Raw genomic sequence first — 20,755 nt, forward strand, 5'->3', positions numbered from 1 at the left:
GCCCAACCGATCCCAGCCAATCCAGAGCTGCCACACTGCGGCACGAGCTCCGGGTGGGGGGTTGGGACTTCCGGCTGCCGGGGCGGCTGGTTTCAGACAGCGCGAGGTTCTGGAGGCACATCACGCGAGCTGCCTCCCGCATAGCTGCTGAGACAACGCCTGGACCGGTCCTACCCGCCTTCCCCCCCCCCTTTCCTTTCCTGCCGTGACCCCGCTCGCCGATTCCGCTCGCCGCCATGGCCATGCGCCGCCGCCTCGCTCTGCTCCCGGGTCTGGCGCTGCTGCTAGCAGCGGCCTTCCCGGCCTCTGACGCCACCTCCGATGTGCTGGAGCTCACGGACGACAACTTCGAGCGGCGCGTGGCCGATACGGGCAGTGCCGGCCTGATGCTGGTGGAGTTCTTCGCACCCTGGTGAGGAGACCCGGAGCTTACTAAGAGACCAGAGGGAGAGGACCGGGCTGGGGGCGGAGGGACGCAGGGAGGCCGGGAGCTCGAGGCCACTCGCGGCCGCCACGCCTGCAAATCCTGGGCTCGAGCCCGCAATCCCCACTCCCGGAGGGGCCTCCCGGGAGAGAGACCATCCAGGCCTGACACCAGGGTTCTCCCCACCCCTTTGGTCCGAGTCTCCACGAGTGGGGGTTGGGGAGAAGCCTCTGGGGCCTCGCTGGGCGCGCAGGGCAGGACCACATTAACGGCGTTGTTGCAGCACTTCCTCCTTGCAAAGTGCTTTAGTCAATTTCCGTTCCCCTCTTGTAGTCCTATCTAATTCATTTCCGTACACTTCGTTTAGTAACTTTTTCCTGCTTATTAATGAAACAGTGGAAGAAAACACGCTGTTAGGCATGTATCCCATTCAGAAAAAGCCTTTGGGTCTCTGGTATGTTTTCTTCCTCTTGTTGCCCCACTCCCCGCAGTCATTGATTTCATACCAAGGTCGTTTCAGGCTGCGGAATAGTCCTGAATAGTTTTTAAGGCCTTTATTGGCCATATAATAAATATGAAGTGAATGGTTGTTTATAGAGCCTTTTGCTGAGTTGGAAAAGGCTTGAGAAGTGTAACATTTCCTCCCTGTTATCTGGATGACCCGTTATTTGACTGAAGAGACTTAGGAAGGAGCTGGTGGGGAAAAAGCCTGAAATTTACCTTTAGGTAAAAATTGCTGAAGTAAATTGGTGATACATTTGTAAGAAACTCCCAGAGTAGTACCATTGCATTTCTACAGTACTTGCTGTTGGAAGAGAATGAATCTTTTTCAATTAGTTGGGAGCCCTAGTCACAGCTACCAAGGAATGTGGATTTCGATGAGGGAGATCTTACTGTCAATCAAAGTAGCTAGTTCAGTAACTCTTTACCTTTTTTTTTTTTCCAGAAACATCCTGCAAAGTCTAACTGGAATTCCTAAGGCTAACATAACAAATCCATACTTCTATCACTTGACCTCTTTGATTTGATTTGGTCACGTTTATCGCATTGCCCATGTCTAGTAGTTCACTCCTTGGGGACATGACTGTTTCATGCAAGTGTGGTTTGCGGTTATTCAGTATAGGTTAGTGTGACCCACCTAAGAGGTACTTACTTTGTGACCTTGGGCAAGTTTGAACCATTCAGTGATTGTTCCAGGCAGTTCTGCTGTACCTTTTAAAGAAGGGTTAGTTTTTAATCTGATCCTGCTTTGACTCAAAATATTCCTTAAAATATGTAAAAATATTGTACTCTCAGTTAGCAATTGATGGTATCATGGTTTATCAGAAAGACCTCTGTGGGACAGTCATTTGACCTAATTTTTGCTCCAAAATTTACTGCCTCTATAACCATGGGTAAGTCCATATAACTTCTCTAAACCTCAGATTCCTCATTTTTAAAAAAGGGGTGTTCCCTTTGTCCCATGTTTGTTGCAAACTTCTAGCATTAATAATAAATACACATTGATTATTACCTATTCTTTGTAAGTTCTATAAATATATTGTCCTTAAGGAATAATAATAAACTATCAAAATTTGGTTCTTCTGGGGTTTAAACGTCAAAAGCGAATTTCTGGATTGTGTTTCAAAGCAGAAATTGTTTTAATTAGTCTTCTGTATTAATTTGCCCCGATGGCTTTGAAAACCTTATATGAATTTAGGTGTTTAGAGCCCTTCTCTGCCTTGTGGAAGGTATTCACTGTAAAACTTAGTTTGCCTCCAACATATCTGATGGCATCTATTCTATTACAAATTGAAGGCATTCTTTCTTCCATAAACTATTTAATATCCTTTTCCTAAGGACTACATCTCCCATCATGCACTAAACTATCCCAGGAACTTGGGTGGGGATTCATGCTGTGGTGTCTGTTTTTAATTGGTAGAAGATAGCATCAGAAAAGATAAATTTTATGCATAATTTTAAGTATTTATCCTTGAATTATGCTGATGCCTAAATGGAACCTATATGGAACTTTCAATGCAAATTATTAAAATACATGTTTTAAAATTTTTTAACTGGAAATATTGAGTAGTGTGTTCATAAACACATCCAACAGCTACCATTGGGTAAAATGGGAGGAACAAATAAGAGTAATTGTAAAGTGAAAACTTTAGTGGTATATCAATGTCAGCAATTGCTTTATTGTTGCTAAAGTCTTAAGTGTTTCTTAGCAGAGTAAAATAGGCTTATCTTCAGCAAAAGCTATTATTATTTTTGAATTTCTCATTCACTTTCCTTCTCTTTTAGTCTCTTTTTACTGAATGACATTGGAATTTATTCTTAATAAAGAGTTAGTAACTTTATTGTGAAGGTAAGGGTAAAGTCCTACTGAAGTTTCCTTGTATCATTCTTTCCGTTTCTGTAAGGAATTAAGTAGCTCTGTTTAAATTTTTTTTTGAAAAATCAGTACTAAAAAAAATAGGTATTGGTAGCAATTGAAATGACTATGCTAAGAAAGTTTTTGAAAATTGGAAAGTTTACATTGGAAAATGTATTTATATTACTTGGAACAGTGTAATGAGCAATGTATTTCTACTCAAAAGATTTAGGTTTACAATTTTGACTCTTCCTATGAAGCTTGTCAAGTGACTTTAAATCTCCATTTTCTCATTTTTAATACCTTGTTAGATGAAGTCATTGACCCAACATCCCTTGAGCTCTAAAAATCTGATGCTATGTTCATTTCTACTTTATTACTTTTTTTTTCTTTTTCTGAGCAACATCATGTAACACTTATGGATACATTGAGTCCTGCTTCAATGAAATTGTAAATTTCTTAAAGTATCTTTTTTATTTTGTATCTCTCCAGTCCCTACTCAGTCCTGTATTCAATTAAGTTAACTCATTTTAGCACCTACTATGTGCCAGACACTCCTTATCCCTGGGGATAAAAAGACAAAAAAGAAACAGTCCTTACCAGAAAGGACCTAGTATTCTATCAGCATTCAAAACAAAACAAAAAACCCTTCTTAATGAAATGAATAGAATGTCTCATAAGACAGAATTCCAAGTACCTATTTAGCTTTCCTGGTTTGGCAAAGTATAACTAGTAACATAGTAAACAGTCTGTGTAATAAAAATCTTGGAATATTAGTGGCTTATAATTCAGAGATAATAAATGTTTGCAAATATGCATACTTATCTTTTTGACTGAAAGTACCCTTTAAAAATCTTATTAAGACTATTAGATTTGACTTGAGCGAAACAGAATAAATAAATTTCTGGCTAAGAAGAAATTTTTAAAAGTTGTCTCACTTGTACCTTCTTAATTATGTGTAATATAAATTAACTTTTTGTTTAAATTTAAAAATTAACTACCTGTTGTGATTGACTATACCTTGTTCAACATTTAAGAATTCTTCCTCTAATTGTGTCTGTGAAAGGGACTTGATTTTATTGACCTTTTATATTCATTTTTTAAAACACTTTTTGAGTTTGTGGCACGTGATGTAGTATGTTGGTCTAAACTTAATTTCCACCAAGTTGCTCAAAAGTTTTCCCAGCAATTTTTGTCATATAGGCAGTTTTTCCCAAGTAATTCATGATCTTGGGTTTGCAATTTGTTAAATTCCATATTGGTAGTACTTCACCCCGTTTTTGTCTAGTCTAATATGAACCTTCTGAGGGGGTTTAAGTTTAGCTTATTCTAATGGAAATTGATAATTGGTTATTTTAAAACCCGTTTTCAAAGAATATCCTTAGTTGGTTTTATTCTAAGGGGTTCTTAAAGGTGCATTTCAAAAGGCAGATGTAATAGGATAGATTTGTTATTTGATACAGTTTTATAATTTCATATATCATGTTCTCTTAAGTGAAGTTTCACGATCATTATTTCAGAAGTGTTGTTTTATGTGATCTCATTTATATTTAGTCTACATATTTGAAAGTTAAGGTAAATCACGATTTCTTTAGTGATTTATAGGCACTTGAGGCTAATAATGGTGGTCATCTTGTTTCTATTTACTGTTTTGTCTTCCTGTTTTCCTAATTGTGTTAGAATATTATCAGCTTTTCTGAGTAATCTCTTGGTAATTCCTTTGACTTTTGATTTTTAATGTTCAGCTGATTATGCAAAGAAGTTGGTAAGTGTATCTTGCTCCTCTGCTTTCACTGTACAGTTGGGGATTCTAGGAGTACCCTTGGGCCAGAGGAGCAGGTGTTCCTAATTGTTCACTGGACAGAATTACTTGACAGTACAACCTCTCTGATTATAGCCAGGTCAGCTGAGCAGTGTAGAGTGGAAATCGAGGATGACAGACTTGAATACATTGTTTTTTTTAATACCATACTAAAAGCCCAATTGAGAAAGAAAACTCTTTGAGTGTTTATTGATAGTATAATGTAATGTAATGTTTGTTGTTGAAGTCTTGATGGGAATTGAGACAGTGGCCTTAGTACAAAACATTGAATCTAGAATCCAAATTCAGGCAAGTCACTATTTTTCTGGATATCACTTTTCTTTAAAACGAGGAATATATGATCTGTAAAGACTCTTCTAGCTCAAGATCATCTCTGATTCTGCAAACTGATCATAATTTGCTTTAATTTTCTTTTTCTTTAAAAAAAAAAACCCAAAAGATTATTTTTACTTACTATCTTAATGCATGAAAAAAAAATTTTTTTAAAGTTTTTATAATAAAATAAGTATCTTTATGGCTCCATCTTAGCAAAAAGCTTCCAGAATGAGAAAGTTGTGGCATTTCTTATCAGAAAGGCTGCATTTAGGTATTTGGACTTGGGTCTGTATATCATCATCCTGGTAATTCTTTATAAGTTAGCTTGGCTCATTATCTCATTAGATCTGTTTGATCTTTCAGTTTCCATGTGAATCCACTGAGGAGTGGTAATGATTTTGTTTCTGCTTATTTTCAAGAAACTTCTTGATCCTGAAAGTCTTATGAAAAGATATGGTGAGGACTTGGGTCATGTAATACTAGTACAATGACAGGAGCAGCAAAAGAAGGCCAGTATCTTAATTTTTCCCTTATGTCAGTTATTATCTCTTCCTTTTTTCATCCCATTTCCCAGTACTTACCCAACTCAGAGAATTCTTTGCTACTTGATAATTTTTACACCTCCATTCAAACCTGTGATACTGGTTTCCTTGCTGTTCCATGAACAAGACATCACATTGCTCATCTGGGCATTTTCTATGGTTCCTTATTTCTAGAATGTTCTTCCTCCTTATCTTGTCTTTTGGTTTCTCTGGTTTCCTTCAGGGCCCAACTATATAATCCTACCTTCTATAGGAAGCCTTTTTCAATCCTTCCTTTTTCTCCATTAATTATTTCCTGTTTATGTATAATTTGTACATTTGTTTGCTTTTCTCCCTCATTAGATTGTGAGCCCCAGTTTTTTCTTTTTGATACTCTTAGCACAGTTCCTGGCACATAATAAGCTATAAGTAAATTCTCACTGACTACCTGACTAAAGTAATGGAGGAATAATTAGCACCTTTAATAGCAATCCACTGAGTTTTATTACAGGTCTATTTATTATATTTTTATAGCCAAAAGGTATGTAGTGACATATTCCTTTGGAGCTATTTTTTGATATTGCTATATTGTCCTCTCTCCTTTAGATAAAAGATCAAAATCCCACACGCTTTCACAGTGATTCTACCAGGATATGTCAGGATCAGCTTTTACAAATGGACATACTTTGTTTTTGTATCATTCTTATTCTGTTCATGTATTTATCTCTTTCTACATCACCTTCATATATGTCCCTGTACCTTCCCAACCCAAAAAACCATTTCCTCTAATAGAGTGGAAAAAGAAAGGGGAAAAGAAGCCATTTCAGTATAATTGATCCAACACCTACAAAGATGATTGACTTTTAAGACTTTTTAAGTTTTTCTCTTCATTTTCTTCTTCATGCTGCTTTTGATGATGCTTCTTTGCCACTTCTGTGGCATCATCCTCAAATTAAATATAGCCTTTTTCCTCTGGGAACTCTGCTGTATTCTTTGAGTAATGAATTTAAATGGGTTAATAATACTATGTAGTAGATAACTCTTTCCACTGGTTGGAGATGATTTGAGGACAAAGTTAACAAATTGATAGGATCATAAGTTAACATTTTCTCGTTAAGTCATTTTTCCGTTTGTGTCCAACTCTGAGCCCATTTGGCATTTTCTTGATTTTATAGTGGTTTGTTGTTGCCTTCTCCAGCTCATTTTGCAATGAGAAACTGAGGCAAATGGGGTTAAGTGACTTGTCCAGGGTCACATAGCTATGAAGTGCCTCGGGCCCAGACAAACTGAGACCTTGGCTTTAAAAATGCCATAGGGCTATTTCCAGTCTTCCTGATCTATATCTTGCCACTGCACAATCCTGAAAGAGTGAGACTGTTAACTTTACACAGCCCTGCCTCACTCAAATCCAATTCACTTGCAAATCATGATATCACCTTCCTGATGTCATTAATTATTCCACTTTGAGAACAAAAGGCTACAGTCTGAGTTTAAATCTCAGGAAGTTGAATTTTCTTGATTCTAGGTCCTGTACTCTATCCATTGTACCACCTAGCTGCCCCAAAAGCTAACATAAAGATTATTAAATACAATCTTCTCATTTTAGAAAAGGAGGAAATTGAGACCTAAAAAGGTTAAGTGTCTCATTCAGAATCATATAGGTATTATGGCAGAACTAATCTTCATATTCAGGTTCTCTGACTCCAGATCCAGTGTTCTTTTACCATATTACAATGATCACATTGAACATTGGCTATTTCTTTTTTAGGTGTGGACATTGTAAGAGGCTTGCCCCAGAATATGAAGCTGCAGCAACCAGGTTAAAAGGAATAGTTCCTTTGGCAAAGGTGAGCACTACTAGATTCTGCAATAAATGACTGTGATGATGCTATGGAAATTTTAGTCCTTGGGTTATAGGGCTAAGGTGCTAGAAAATGCTATTTTAAGCAAGATTATCATTGTACTCCATATTGCATAGGAACAAGAAAGTTATTGGTTCATTTGGATAAAAGCACACCTTTATCATTATAATCACAAAAATGGTGTAAATGAAAATGATTTACTAGAAATTGATGATAACATGCTACCCCTTAATTTTGTGTTTTGAATTTGAGACATCAACAAAATGATCTAATGTTAAAATTATAGAAAACAAATAATTGCTAATTGCCATTAAGGACCACAAAATAAGCAAATTATAACTGGTGAGAAAGTGGTTAATAATTTAAGAACAGAGGAAAATTTCTTATCTAAGGCAACCAGAAAAAATGGTATGTAGCATGTGGTAGAGCAAGAGGAGTAGAAAAGTACCCTGGAAGGAAATGAAGATAAAAATGTCAGCATTAAAGGGACTGTTGTGAAATGGATGGTATCATTTCTTTCAACTACTACAAATCAAATAGGTGATACAAGTCCTGAGAACTCAGGAAATAATCAGGACACTAAATCATTCTTAGTGATAATTGGTTGTTTTGAGGATAGAATAGTTCATTGGTGATAAGTAGACTTAATTGTAGATTTCATGATATTTATACTTCCAAGTTTTTGAATGCTTAAATATTTGATGTCACTCTTAGAAATGAGTAGAGTGATTAGTTGTTCTATAGCATATCCACAGCTCTTGGATCTATTGAACAGCATACAAATCTTTTGACTTCTGTTTCGTTTCATTTTGAGTATTTAATTTCTGTGGTCAACCATATTAAATTAAGCATCAGATTGAAAGGATTGACCTGGTAGCCTTTACCCAAACTAAGTGGTAAGATTGACTGCAGACACTGACCCTTTAAATTTTTAAGAGTAAAATTTTAACCAGAAAGCAAAGGCTTCACCAAGTGATGCATCTCCAATTGACTTGATTGGGGGGGAGTGTTACAAGGTAGTTGTAGTTGTGCTCTATTTTGTTATACTTGTGTTCAAATTTAACTATTTGAACATAGTCAGCTATTACATTTAATCATTGAAGATAATATAGACTGGATCGCACAAAGGTCAGAATTGAAATTGTAGTGACTTTATATAATACTTCTTAGGTAAATTGAATTTGCTTAACCCTGTTGTACCTGACCATTGAATTGGCTCAAAAAGTGAGAAGTCAATTGGACTCAAATCTTTGGGGAATTCAGAATTGGGTTGTTTTGTCCTATTAAAATATGTATTTGATATGTTTGTATTTTTAGGTTGACTGTACTGCTAACTCAAATACCTGTAATAAATATGGAGTTAGTGGCTATCCCACCCTGAAAATATTTAGAAATGGTGAAGAGTCAGGTGCTTATGATGGCCCTCGGACAGCTGGTAAGGGAATTGGACTTTATGTTGGTAACATTGTACTTATTGTGCTTGTCATTAAGCTTTTTTTTTTTTTTCCCTTGGTGGAAACTTACTTTACTAGCGCTCAAAATGAATTCTCAAAATGAAAATTCTCATATAATTAAAATTTTACTTAAGCTCTGGCTATTTTAAAAGTTTCATTGTTGAAAGGCGTACACACTGACACACCAAATGATCTTAGAATAAACATTAATGTGGGAAGTGCTTAAACTTAAGTTTGAGCAATAGTCTTAAAATAATTTTTTCCCCCTGGACCTTTTCAAATGAGCAAAGACAGTGAGTCAAAGATAGCTGAGCTTTTGAATCTAAAGTAGTAATGAATTTTTCCATTATGGGGAATGTAAATAGATACACATACCATTTCTTCATGTGAAATTAGGTTATATAACACATAACTTTAAAATATATTTTTAGTTATTGATATTGTTACTGTTTATTGCCTCTTAGACATTCAGATAACTAACTACCCAGCTTGTGAGGTGTTTAAAGAATACTCTTTATTTCTTTTAAAATGATTGTAAATCTTGCAAGAAAAAGTATAAAATACTTTGGATGTCACTTCTAGAATGGAGTAGAGTGGTTAATAAATTGTGGCAAATTCACAGTTCTTTATTTAATGGCAAGTTTACATATCTGTTGATTTTTTTTGTTTTGAGTATTTAACTTCTACATCTGATCAAGCTGTTGTGTGTGACATTTCTGTTATCAAGTGCCCATTTAACCCATTTAATTATCAGCCTTTTACCATATATAGCTAGCTATATGATCTATGTTTTGACCCACATTTTTGAATCTGTGTGAGCCATATTACTATTTTATTGCCATGTTAGATGTGATCCATGATTCCCTTTAATGATTCTTAAATCTCTTTTGAAGGTGGTAAACACTTAATGAAGTTTCACTTTTAATGGAAAATGATGTACTTAATTAAACTCATTACTTTGCTGTGAACTTTTACTTTTTCTTCCAAGATGGAATTGTAAGTCATCTGAAGAAGCAGGCAGGACCTGCCTCACTTCCTCTTATGAGTGCAGAAGATTTTGAGAAGTTCATTAGTGACAAAACTGCTTCTGTGGTGGGTGAGTATTGAAAAGTTGGTCATAGAACAAATTTAGAGTCAAAAACTAAGTTGATTAGAAGAGCAGTAAAGCTAAGGAAAGTCCTAGTACTTTTATTTGATGTACAAACTTTATTTTAGTCTAGGTATCAAGATATAATACCTTTAGTTTCTATTGCTTTTTCAGGCCTCAAGATTCTACTTGTTTAATAAAGCAATTAATGTAATTTATGGCTAATCAACTCTCTGTAGCTGTCAGAATAATAGAAAAGCTTTTAAAAGAATGTATAAGATAATAATAGTTTCCTAACCTGATTTAAGGGCTATTTGAAAGCTTATGTTCTAAAAGTTGTATCTTAAGCAAAATATGTATGCTCACCATTTGGCATAGAACTCTCAGACATGGAAAAGTTAAGTTAAAAATAAAATTGGTGACCAGATATTTGGATAGGGAAGGGTATATTGTATGGATGAATAATTTGAGAATATCTTACATTTATTTGACACTTGAATAAATTAAAGATGGCAAATAATTAGAGGTGTGTGCAGTATGATCTTAGATCAGAAGTCAGGAGACTTAGTTATATTTCTGTCTTTGCTATGTACTGGCTAAATAATTATGATAGATTTTTTTTTTTGTTGTTTCTTTATAAAATGAAGGGGCTGAAAAAGATTTTCTAAAGGTTCTTCTCACTTTAAATCTCTTAAACATAGAAAGGTTAGGTAACTACCTAAGTTACTTAATGTAAGTAATTAGAAGCAAAGCTGGAAATGGAATTTAGATCTTGATTCTCAAAGTTCAGTGAAGTTTCACACAACTTATATTTAGCTGTGCTTTGAACTTGACTGATCAATGTGATATGTTGTTACCTTAAACATAGAAGCTTAATATTTTACAACTAGAATGGATTTTGGAGCCCATCTATTTCAACACCCATAAAAAACTCAGGTTTAAAGAAATAAAGTGATTTATCCAAAGTTAAATAAACCATTGAGAAAGCTGGGACAACTCGGGTCCTTTGGTACCTCCAGCCGAATACTTTATCTTTTATAATACAGCTTTAGTCAGTCAACAGGCATTTATTAATGTTTACTATGTGACTGATGCTGGGCTGAGCACTAGTGATACCTTTTTAAAGACAAAAAATCATATCTGAACTTTGGGAGTTTATTAAGATAACATAAGTAATTGGGTAGATATAAGATATAGAGTAAATAAAAGATACTCTGGGGAAAGCATTTGTAGCTCATTGTGGGAGTGGAACTGGGAAAGACCTCCTAGGATAGGTAAAATTTTATATTGTCTTGAAAGAAGTCAGAAAAACTTTAAAAAGTGAAATTGAAGAGGGGTAGTACCTAACCAAGTGGCATGGCATTCTCAGCTATTTCCCTCTTATAGTTTTAATCTTCTCAGGATATTTGAGATTATTTAAATGTGACTTTACCAAATTGGTTATTTGGTAGTACATGGAACATTCTGGTTCTTTGTGCCTGTTGCACCACAGATGAATTTGAGTGAAAATAAATTCTTGGTGAGCTTTTATGGATTCTGCCTGTCTCTTAGAGGACAATGGCTAGACTACAAATGTTGGTAGCATTTATATAAAGATGTATTGTAAAATGTATGTATAGACAGGCATTGAAAACAATTTTGTGGATTTTCAGGTGCATATCAATGTAAATCTTAATTGTCTGCAACAGAATGAAATCTTTAGTCATGTTTATCCCCTTTTTGAAAATGAGAAAACATTCTAAATCAGAATTGTTTATATTGCCTCTCTGTGGCTCCGCCCCCTCTGCACTTTTTTTGATACTTTTTTTTCTTCTTCTATATAGGTTTCTTTGGTGACTTACTCAGTGACTCTCACTCAGAATTCCTAAAAGCTGCTTCAAACTTGAGAGAAAACTATCGCTTTGCACATACTAATGTCGATGCTCTGGTGAGGAAGTATGATCCTGATGGAGAGTAAGTGACTTAAGAAATATAGTCAATTCAAGTGGCCAAGGTGTTAACACTATGGGACATTTCATTGTTTATAGTCAGTTTTTCCAGATGGTTGGACAATGTTCTCTACACTTAGGCAAGATTGTGTAGGTAAACTATCATCAAGGAGGCTACTATCCACTGAACTGATCTACTGGTTCCCCTGAATTATTCTGCATTCTTATTGACAGTGGAATCCCCTTGTACTTGCTATGTAGATATTCCTACACAGTGTTAGTATTATTAATAACCTCTCACCAGGATATTTAATGAGAATACCTTAACAATGGGGAAATGATAAGTTAACCTTTTCAGGGAGGAATTTTATTTTCAGCTCTGTATACCAAATATTTCTCACTGTATCCATGACTATGAGTACTTTTTAGTAAATAAGGTTACTGTGGCAAATATATATAGAATAGAATGTAGTAGGTTTGGAACTGATTGAATAATTAGACTCAAAAAATAGTCATTAGTAATCAGTTTGGGAGGTCTCCTGACTAGGCCTTGTACTGTTTAACATTTCTTTCTCTTTTGAGAGGTATGACTTGTAATTTAATAATGGGCAGTGTCTCAAATTTATGATTTATTAGTAAATGTTTGATTTGTATACCTATTTTATATATCTATATACCCAAGGTCATCTAAAGTTTTCTTGGGTGAAAGGGGCTCGAGAATAGAAAAAGTTTAAGGAGCCCTGGCATAGTGGATAGAAAGCTGGCCTTAGGGAGACTTGGGTTCAAATCCAACCTCTTAATAGTCTTCCTGGCTCTACAACCCTAGGGCAAGTCAATTAACCTTTCAATTCATTAAGACTTTGTACATTGGTTGATCTGCATTGGAAGATCCTTCATACTCTGATTTAAACCACAAGTCTAGTTTCTATTACCCTTCTTTTGCCCTTTCTCTTTCCCCTCCACCCCCACTGAAAACAAAAGAAACACCAATGTCCTGGAGAAAAATATAGGTAACATGCTTATTAAGAACATTTGTATGAGACAAAACTAGGAGGGGTTTTTTCCCCCAAGTGACATGACTGCTGAAGTTAGTAATATTATTTTGTTTGTTTTGAAGTTGTGTAAAGGAAGCCAATATGGATTCATTCCAGGGCAAGGATCTATTTGTAACTTACTTAATAACCAATATGTTAATGACAGGATCCAAAAAAAATCTTAACTAGACTAGAATGTTGAATCGTATTTTATTGGATGAAATGTAATCCTAAAGTTTATTTTCTTAACCCCCCCCCCCCCCAAATGGGAAAGAGAGATGGCAATTTGAAAAAGCTAACGAATGTTCAGTATGAGTCAGAAGGGAGGTATGGCAATAAAAAGCAGCAACCAAATTAGGTGATCTTGGATTACATTAATAAAGTTACAGTGTCAAAGATCAGAAAGGTGGTCTTCTTTATGTATTCTAGATTTCTTTAAGTGTGTCATCTTCAGTTTTAGATACCACATTTTAAGGAGAACTTTTCAAAACTGGAGGGTGGGGTCATGTTTAGCCCGGAGAAGCGATATAATCCATAATAATTGTCATATAAAGATGGTATTAGAATTTTCTCTGCTTGGCCTTGGAATTACAAGAGGTGGATTGTGGGGCAGTTTTAGATTTGATGGTAGCAAAAGCGACTAATTAGAGCCACTCAAAATAAAAATTGATTTCTGAGGGAGTTAGTGAGTTCTAAGTCACTAGAAGTCTTAAATACAACCTGGATGATTCCTGATTGGGTATATAATAAAAGAGCTTCTTGTTAAGATAGCACATTGGACTAGGTGAATTTTGAAATTCAGGACCCTGGAAAATAGAAATCAAGTAATTTAAAAAAAAAAAAAAACTTGGCATGAAAACTGAAGTAAGTTTAGATTTAGTCTCTGAGTCTCAAGAAAACTAAGACTGAAGCTTTAGCCAAGGAGAGTAGGAATGAGCAAATGAATGATAAGAAACTTTGGTTAGACCAATAAAAATGATGTAATACAAAATCAAAAAGTGAAGATTGATTTTTCTTGATAGCCAGAATAATAAGTAGACTTAAGTAATTACACTTTGTGCCTATAATTGCCAACCTATTTGTATCCTAATTAGAGTCACACCTGTGATCTCCCACTGAGGAGAGTTGAAGGTGGGGCAGGGGGAACAACTATGTTCTTAAAGTCATATACTCCAGGAAATAGTTTTTTTAAGTGATGGCAGCAAAAGCAGATAACCTGATTTGGATTTGTTTTTTTGTTTGTTTTGTTATATGATGTGATTGTGCAAAGTTGCTGTATTTCCATTCTACAGTAACTTTTGCAATAAGCACAGCTTAGGAGTAAAACATTTTTAACTCAGCCCCTCTAATTTAATTGATTTGGCATTGTTTTTCTTTTAGGGGTATCACTTTGTTCCGGCCTCCACATCTGGCTAACAAATTTGAGGAAAACACTGTACAATACACAGAGGAAAAGATAACCAGTGGCAAAATTAAAAAATTTATCCAGGAAAACATGTAAGTATTTCCATAATAACTTGATTCAGGTGTCTTAGTTGTTTTTTGCTGTAGTAGTCCAGTCAAGTCCATGTGAAACCATCTAGACCTTTGTGTGGTTCAACATATACTAAGTATTTTTGTTTATTTTTCCTTTTTTTACAATTTAATTTATTTTCAGTTCTAAATACTCTCCCCCCACCCATTGGAAAAAACAAGAAAAACAAATACATTACAGTTATGGATAGTCAAACAAAATAAATACTGAGATACTGCCACTTATGAGTGTTTTAGTTTCCTTCCAAATAATCTGTTATGATGGATTATTTTATTTTAGCTTTGGTATTTGCCCTCACATGACGGAAGACAACAAAGATCTACTCCAGGGCAAGGATCTACTCGTGGCTTACTATGATGTGGATTATGAAATGAACGCTAAGGGATCCAACTACTGGAGAAACAGGTAACTAACAAAAAAATAAATGGGATCATAGCTATCTTACTCACCTTCTCCTTTATTTTTTTTTCTTTTAAATTCTATCAGTGCTTTGGATATGTTTATTTAATGACTTTCAAACACTCTATTAAGATCACAATACCTTTAGACCTTTGTCTTAAGCCTTCCAGGCTTGGAGAATCACCACCATTAATACCACTCCTCAAGGCTGAGGGAGCTGGAATTATTTCTGGACTCCAATATACACTGTATGTATGCTAAGTTGATTTTATTTGGACTCAAGTGAAAAATTGGAATGATGTACCCAGGCAGCAGTATGTCTGGAAAAAAGCTAAACCCAGTAGCATTTGTGCTATAAAGAAAATTAAAGGTGTGTTTACATACATAATTAACTCATTTATTGTGATTTTCCTCCCCCCAAGAAGGTTCCTTTCTCTGATTATTGCTGATAAGTGACTCTTTGGAAGTCTTTGAGACTTGAGTCTTAACATAGTGTAATAAAAGCCAGTTGGAATTAATTCAGCACCACAAAATTAAGTTAGTAGCTAATAGCGCATAGTACTTACTCTATGCCAGGCCTTATATAACTCTACAATTTGATTTTCACAACAATTCTGGAATATAGGTACTATTGTTACTTCCATTAAACATATGGAGAAACTGAGGCAGACAGAGATTGACTTGCCCAAGGTCTGTGGCTAGATTTGATCTTGAGTTCAAACTGACTCCAGGCCTGGCCTTCTATTTACTGTGATACCGCGGCCCTTTAATAGCAAAGTTGAGTGATGACATGTTAAACTATCTAGGCCAGAATAGAATTAGAATTAATGTGTTATGGAATCAAGTGATCTTAGAAGAATGTCAAACCATGATTTGTAGATTTGTCACTTGGCTACTAAGTTTCAGAGTGTTAACCTATTAAATATCTCTTATTCTAAACAGAGTAATGATGGTGGCAAAGAAATTCCTGGAAGCTGGGCAGAGACTCAACTTTGCTGTGGCTAGTCGTAAAACTTTTAGCCATGAACTTTCTGAGTTTGGCTTGGAAAGAACCTTTGGAGAGATACCTGTTGTTGCTATCAAAACTGCAAAAGGAGAAAAATATGTTATGCAAGAAGAGTTCTCGTAAGTTGGTGATTTGTTTTGATTTTTGGGGGGTAGAAAAGAGAAGATGAAAACCTATATTCATTGACAAATCAAAAGAAAAGAGTACCTGAATAGACTGAAGAATTATTTAGTTATGAGTGATCACAAGGACTTATTCTTAAGCTATTTAAATAACTTTATAGAGGCAGTTCATCTTACTTAGCAGAAGCAACCTAGCAATACATAGAGAGTAGCAGTTTTGCATCCATACTCTCTTTTGAGTCAATTTTAGACTTCTCCCTATTCATCCACTTTTTTTTTTTTTTTTTTTGTCATGATGCAAACTTAGTCTGAGAACTTTATAGTCCAACACAAGAGTAAAGCTAAACGTTATTTTCACTTTGATTCCATGGTTTAGAGTAGGCTAGGGTTAAAAGTAATTTACTAAACAGGTTAATAATGCCTGGATAATAGCAAATAGTTCTTTTATATCAAAATCCCTAGTTTTCCTCTTCTGCAAATTTTCTAATTTACATTAAGTGTCCTGGAAATAAAAGAAGTGTGTAATAAAAGCCCAACTGGCTATAAGGTTTTTCCTGTTTTACCACTAGTTCTTCCATTTGTTTGAGAGGCAGGCATACTGCTTTTTGGTTTTCTTGTCTTCTGCTAGCCTTTGGATCAAAGCTGAAAGAGGAGCTGTCCCTGAAAACTGTTTATAAAGCTGATTCTTGTGGTTACAAGAGTACAAGGTTACAAGAGTATTAATTTTGTTTTTTTATCCTTTAGCCGTGATGGGAAGGCCCTTGAGCGATTCCTGCAGAATTACTTTGATGGCAACCTGAGGAGATACTTAAAGTCTGAACCTATCCCAGAGACTAATGATGGACCTGTGAAGGTGAGAGCTATTGGGTCTGACCAAACTAATATGAAGGTGCCTCTCATATTTATAAAACTATGTTGAGTATAACCAAGAGCATTGCCAAGGTCACTTTTATACTTAGCAGTGGAGATTTGACAATCCTCTCTAAATTTTATTGTAGTCTTAAGTTCACAAAAGTCTAAAAAATGATCTTTTAACTGAGTTTATTTTGCCTTGTGAGGTTAGGAACATACCCACTTTCTAATGGATTAGATATTAAGATCAGGATTACAAATCCCTTTGGGATATTATACTGTATGAAACAATACTTTTGATATATTTTTGCTACCATGAGCTCTTTTGTAACAAGTATAGGCAGTATTTGTTGGGTTGTAGAGATAGTGCCCTGTATGAGAAATTGAAAGGCTATGGAGAGATTTTTCCTGAAAATTCAAATATTCCTCACTGTGGATTTTTAATGTTTCATGAAGATGGTTCATTTGGCAATCTTGAGAGTAATTGGTCAATTTAGCAGTAATGTTATCTTCTGTGACAGGGATTGTTTCTTCACATATCCAAAATTAAAGTAGTCTTGGATTTTTTTTTTTTTTAATTAAAGCTATTTATTTTCAAAACATGCAAGGATAATTTTTCAGCATTAATCCTTACAAAACTTTGTATTCTAATTCCCCCAACTTCTCCCCAGATGGCAAGTAATCCAATATATGTTAAACATGGTAAAAATATTTGTTAGGGTTTTTTTATCTTAATAACTGGAAAATATGCATTTAAAAATTTTTTTTTCTAGATTGTGGTAGCTGAGAACTTTGATGAAATTGTGAATACTGATAAAGATGTTCTAATAGAATTTTATGCCCCTTGGTGTGGTCACTGCAAAAATCTGGAGCCCAAGTACAAAGAGTTGGGAGAAAAGGTATGTTTGGACTTTACTCTAAAAGTTAACATTGAGCTAAAAGTTTTGAGGACTATCCTTCTTGGCTATTTAAGTGTACTTAGTACCTGATAAAATATTTTGACTTAAACTTCATATTTCTTGTGACTGCCCACTACTATCTCACTTTGCTGAATGACTCAGATTTTGTCTGCTCTTTCAACTTGTATTAAATTTGAGTACTTCAGGCTTAGGTTTAAACTTGGGAAAAGGTAACCTGTAATTTCATAGTTAGTTTAACCTCTGGACATAATAGGTTCTTCCTCTAAATTAACCTACTTAGTCCATATAATTAGCTACTTATCTAGGCCAGTTAGATTTGAAGTTTAGACATTTCAGATCTTCATTGGATGAGCTAATGAGGTGAGAGAGGCAAGTAAGTTTCTCTTTCATGTCTCCCTTTTTTTGTCCTCCCCCCAAAAAATAAAATAGGAGTTCTAAGCTGACATAAACTTCATTACCATGGTTTGAATGAGTGTTCCCCCAGGAACCTGCAAATGTAACTTACGAGTCTGCTTGTTAGTCATCAATTTGGAACTTGTAAGGAACTTAAAAACTTTTATTGTTTATATAGCTCAGCAAAGATCCCAATATTGTCATAGCAAAGATGGATGCAACTGCCAATGATGTGCCTTCTCCATATGAAGTCAGAGGGTAAGTAGATAAATATTAACTATTGGAATGAATATTTCAAAATACTGAAATTGATGAGGATACTTTCTTAACATTTCAGATGATTAATTCCTGGCTTTGAGCTGTATGTATATGTGGGAAATAGGATTTGAAGACTTTATACTCAGTTTTCTATCTTCTTAGCATCTTCATCTCTTCACTGTAAATTCTTATTATGATTAAGGCACTATTAATGTACATACCAAGTCAAAACACATCTCCTGTTATAATACTTTCTACTCTGGTTCAGAGTTCTCCATTGTATGCTGAGTATTTTAAACTGTATTATATGAGTTCTTTGACTTAATATTTATAATTTGGTTGCCAGTGCATGAAGAGTATAATTTCCAGGGTATATAGAGTTAGGAAAGGATCTTGGCAGGGTTTTTCTAAAGCCTTCATGACATTCTCTTCTTTCCCCAGCTTCCCTACCATCTACTTCTCTCCAGCCAATAGTAAACAGAATCCACGGAAATATGAAGTGAGTACCTAATATATTTATTCCCCAAACACACCTATAGCCATAGTTGAAGAAAATAATAATGATAATGCTGGTTTAGGCATCACTCTGCCAGAAAGTTTAATTTTTCATTAATATTTAAAATGCAGTCTGCTCTGACATCCTAAAATTCAACAGCCAAGACGCTGTCTTCTTCCTACATCCCTGTCCTAGAGTGGAATCAGTAAGGTTCCTGCTATAGAATTGTATCAAGAATTCATATTGAAGGAGAGATGTAATGAAAGTGGTAGTTGTTTACAAGATGAACGCTAGTCCATTCAGGAGAAGGAGGATAGAGGAAAATATCCTTACTTTAGATGATCACTAAAAAGGGTAATTTTTTTTAATCTAACAATCTGTCCAACGTGCTTTTCTTCAGAGTATAAATTAGACTATGAAAAAAGCGATTATTTTTCAGTATTGTTAGATAAAAACAAAAGAACATTTTAAATATGTTTCCATATTCTTCATTTGTGGATAAGATAGAAGCTCTTTTTCCCCCCTTTCACCTAAACGGATTCCCAATCCCCTAGGTAGTAAATTTCTTGCTTAGTTTTGAATCAAACTTTGTGTTGGAAAGAAAAAGATTATTCCTGAGGTTTTAAATAAAATTAGATTTTTAGATAATTTTTCTTTATTTTCAGGGTGGCCGTGAAGTTAGTGACTTTATTAACTACCTACAAAGAGAAGCTACAAATCCTCCTGTGATCCAAGAGGAAAAATCCAAAAAGAAGAAGGCAGAGGAAGATCTCTAAAGTAGCAGCCAAAAACAGACCACTTTGTATAAGGACTCTTTTACCAGTGATGGGGTAGCCAGTGATTGCCCTAGGATGAGTGGACAGCGTGGATGCCGTTTGAATCCTGTTTAATTTTCTCTAAGCTGTTTCTTTAGGTGCACTGTTAATGGAAACACCAGGACCAGTTGATATTTGTTTGTGGTTTGGGGGTATGGAGGGTGGGGGGAGGATTATTTGTGTTGGGGGAGTATGGAGGGGATAGGGAGTTCAGTTGGGGGTTATTTTCTAATTTTTTTTGTACATTTGGAACAGTGACAATAAATGAACCCCCTTTAAACAAAGTTCTTGGGGATGGGGGGAAATGGAGAGGTACTATTGCCAGTTAGATTAAAGCATTACCCCATACCAGAAAACTAATCTGATGTAAAGCCAGATTTGTCCCTGAGTTTACAGACACTTTTCTGGTGATTATTCATAGATTCTTCCTAGCCCTTCTTAGGCCCTATGGGTAGGTTGTTATTTATCCTTGTTAGACACCTGAGACCATTGCTTGTTTATACCTCCCTAGGGCTGCTGTTAGCCCTGGAATATTCTGCTATTGCAGTTCCTGAGTTTGGGTGTGGCTTGAGTTTGGGGTTTATTCCAGACTGTTACTGGAACTGCTGACACTAATATGGGTGCAGTTCTATGCATTCTACAGCCTGGGGTGTGGCACAGTAACCTCTTTTATTTGTTAGAATTGGTGATGGTCATAATATTCTCAGGGCATCCCTTTTCCTCTTGCCATATTGCTTTATAAAAAAAAGCATGTACCTAAATGATAACATTTAATTTGCTATGGATAATATGCAAGTTTATTATATTGGTGTTTTTATGGGTAAGACCTAAGATGCCCCTTCCTTGGCACAGTTTTCATATCACTCAAAAATGATAGCTAGAGACTCTGACTTGAAGAATGTCATTATTCTTAGAAAGGGGACTGGCTTCTTCAGGAACCTAGTTTTGTTTGAGTTAAGTAGATGGCAAATGTTATACCCCTCCTCAAACACCTGTTACCCCTTCAAAATATTTGACAACAGATCAATTTGTACAGACCACACAGGAGCAGTCATCATTTATTTTCCAGTAGTATTTGTAAAGAAATCTCTAAACATTCTCATGATCTTCATGTGGGCTATAGTAGAGCCCTTTCCCTTAGTACATTTGAGAGGAAA

General features: G+C 35.4%; 1 protein-coding gene across 1 annotated transcript; it reads left to right on the forward strand.

Annotated features, from left to right (window-relative positions):
• The first annotated feature begins 55 nt into the window (after positions 1-55).
• Positions 56-20,640, forward strand: PDIA3 (protein disulfide isomerase family A member 3). The gene is made up of 13 exons (XM_003756059.4): positions 56-412; positions 7,207-7,285; positions 8,618-8,735; positions 9,743-9,850; positions 11,665-11,794; positions 14,184-14,300; positions 14,617-14,742; positions 15,679-15,861; positions 16,609-16,717; positions 17,490-17,615; positions 18,208-18,287; positions 18,729-18,786; positions 19,449-20,640. Exons 1-13 carry the CDS (start codon positions 237-239, stop codon positions 19,557-19,559), a joined length of 1,521 nt encoding a protein of 506 aa, XP_003756107.1. The 5' UTR covers positions 56-236; the 3' UTR covers positions 19,560-20,640.
• Positions 20,641-20,755: the final 115 nt, after the last annotated feature.

This window comes from Sarcophilus harrisii, chromosome 2 (genome assembly GCF_902635505.1).
Source record: "Sarcophilus harrisii chromosome 2, mSarHar1.11, whole genome shotgun sequence".
NCBI lineage: Eukaryota > Metazoa > Chordata > Mammalia > Dasyuromorphia > Dasyuridae > Sarcophilus > Sarcophilus harrisii.